Source organism: Propithecus coquereli, unplaced genomic scaffold (assembly GCF_000956105.1).
Source record: "Propithecus coquereli isolate 6110/MARCELLA unplaced genomic scaffold, Pcoq_1.0 Scaffold3927, whole genome shotgun sequence".
NCBI lineage: Eukaryota > Metazoa > Chordata > Mammalia > Primates > Indriidae > Propithecus > Propithecus coquereli.
In genome coordinates, this window is record NW_012149649.1 from 7210 (window position 1) to 9854 (window position 2645).

Genomic DNA, 2645 nt, shown 5'->3' on the forward strand with positions numbered 1-2645 from the left:
ATCCGGGAGCGGTGCCAGGAGCAGGACCCCTTGGTGTGTGCCAACTACCAGTCCTACTTCCGGACCATCGAGGAGCTCCAGCAGAAGGTGAGGGCTGGGCACCACGCTGCCAGTTTAATGACCTGTTTATCCAAATTTAGCATACCAACTTCTGAATGGATCTAAGGCTGTTCACAGCTAATGTTGAGAATGATAAAGGTCTAGAATTCATTGGCTTAGGTATGACATCAGGTAGTCTTAGAAAATATATTTTGGAACCACAAGGGAAGGGTACAGGCTGCGGACTGAGTGAGGTGTTAGACTGAAATCAACCAGCAGTCTTACGTTGCTTCTTACCCACGACCAGAATATCAGATTCTTTAGTTCAATTATGATACTCTGGTTTTGTTTTCAGAGCATTATGGCACTTCGAAAAAATAATACACACCCAAATTATTTCTCTATGCCAGGGATTTTCTGAGTGAATCTTCAAATATTTAAAGCCTTTCAAAGCTGTAGCAAAAGACAGTGTCTACAGCTAGGCAAGAGAGCCATTGACTCCAGAAACCCAACTAGCGTGTATGGACACATGTACCATCCTCCAGAGCAGGCATACACAGATGACAGCACAGGGCCCTACAAGCAGGGGCAGCAGTGGCTGGAAGTAAAGAGTCCACGTAGAGGTGGGACTTCATACCTGTGGTAGGTGAGGGAGGGCTCCCCGGAAGAGGCAATACCTGAGTGGGGTTTGAAGGATGAGTAGTTTATACCCAACTGGACATGCCCCTGATTCTTGGAGGGAATTGGCTGCCCACTGTTCTGTAGTTCTGGAAAAGTGAATGCCAGAAAGGGGCTGTGCTGCTAGAGTATCACTTATTCATTTACCCATAGTTGGACAGGATTAGGCTGGCGCTAGGGTGGGGGATAAAGCACTGAGTAAAACAATCTCTTTCCTTCAGGAGCTCATGATCTAACAGGGAGGTAGATGTGGAAACAATTGACCACACGAAGGTCACAGAAGTGTTACGGGATAAGCATAAACTCCATGGGTTACATAAGGGGGCTTGCTAGGTACGGGGGCATTCAAGGTCCTCCCGGGTGGAAGGAGAGGCTTTGTACAAAAGCATGGGCGAGGGGAATATGAAGGTAGGTTTGTCCTGGTTTGCCTGGAACTCTTCTGGTTTAGCATCCCAGGAACCCCCTCAGTCCTAAGCAAGCTGAGATGGCTGCTCAGTGAACTCAGTTCCGGCAGGAAGCCAGAAGCAGACCAAGAGCAGTAGAGTTCATGACAAAGGGCGCATTTCACCTTGATGTCCTGGTTTTGAAATGATCAGTTCTATGAATGGATGTTCCTTTTATCCCCAAATTGAAAATCTGAAAGGACTCAAAGCTATTTGGAAGGAATATGGCTGAAAGAAAATAGCTTTTCGCTTTGAGGCACAGGGCAATCCTTCTTGGTATGACCCATTTCACAATTCGTCCTGTGCCCAGATCCTGTGCAGCAAGTCCGAGAACGCCAGGCTGGTGGTGCAGATAGACAATGCCAAGCTGGCCGCAGACGACTTCAGGACCAAGTAAGATTTTTCTAATGATCAGAGCGGTCTAGTAACAAGACAGGTGGAACTGCAAAGGGATGAACTTCCTACCCTGGGAGTGTGCAAGCAGAAGGTTCCAGATGATATTGGGAGGATTCTTGTATTGGATTCGAGTTAGGTGAAATGTCAACGTCTCCTTCCTGGGTGCTAAGATTCTTGAAGTTTGGTTGTAAGAAACCACCCATTCCTTCTCCTTTTCAACTCAACACCTGGACCAAGTTTAAAAGTGAATTGCACACTGATCTCTTAGTCTATAGTAGCCACTATCAGCCCATCAAAACACATTATTAAAACACAAAAATAGGAGGCAAAATCCATTGCTTTCAGAGAATCAATTAATATTTTTAGAGATGACTATTACGATCATGAGAATCCTTTGCATTTTTATGAGACTTTAGAGTTTACAATGTAATTTTACGTATATTCATTTCTTCATCTTCAGCCCAATCCTGTGAAGTGTTAGTTTCTCTTCATTTTACAGATGAGGAAACCAAGGCTCAGAGAGATTAAGGAGCCGGTCCACAGCCAGTTAATGGCAAGGCTGGATCTAACTGCCATTTACTTTTGTGCTTCTCTCACTAGATTGCTTCTTGGCGTGGTTGCAAAGGACAGCAAGGTAGTCTGTAGCATGCTTACGAAGTGTGTCAACTCGCTTAAGACAGCAGAAATGGCAGGGCTTGGTGGATAGCACCTTGTGAATGGGACTCTCAGAGCAAACGTAGTTAACGTTAGATGAAACTATACACAGGCATCCCACCAAACTTTCCGTGTGGGTCTCAGGGACGAAATAGGCCTTCTCACTTAGAAGAGTGGTATTTTTTCCCCTTTAAAACAACTTTAAAAAAATTCAAAACATTTCAAAATATAATCAATTTAGCTAGGTCAGTCAAGTAGAGCCCAGGAAACAGTCTTCTTCTTTGACCCCCTTCTTCTTTTGACCTCTGGCTGTGTGTGAAGGCATCAGACGGAGCTGTCCCTGCGGCAGCTGGTGGAGTCGGACATCAACAGCCTGCGCAGGATCCTGGACGAGCTGACCCTGTGCAGGTCTGACCTGGAGGCCCAGGTGGAGTC

The 2645-nt window shown here is 45.8% G+C and overlaps 1 protein-coding gene across 1 annotated transcript in view; it reads left to right on the forward strand.

Moving 5' to 3' along the window:
• LOC105817035 (keratin, type I cuticular Ha3-I-like) overlaps window positions 1-2645 on the forward strand; it is a gene marked incomplete at both ends in the record, with an annotated part of 20265 nt that overhangs the window by 7159 nt on the left and 10461 nt on the right. The window contains 3 exons of the mRNA XM_012652651.1: window positions 1-87; window positions 1471-1553; window positions 2532-2618. Of these exons, the coding sequence (XP_012508105.1) occupies window positions 1-87; window positions 1471-1553; window positions 2532-2618 (257 nt within the window). The remainder of the gene's footprint in view (window positions 88-1470; window positions 1554-2531; window positions 2619-2645) is intronic.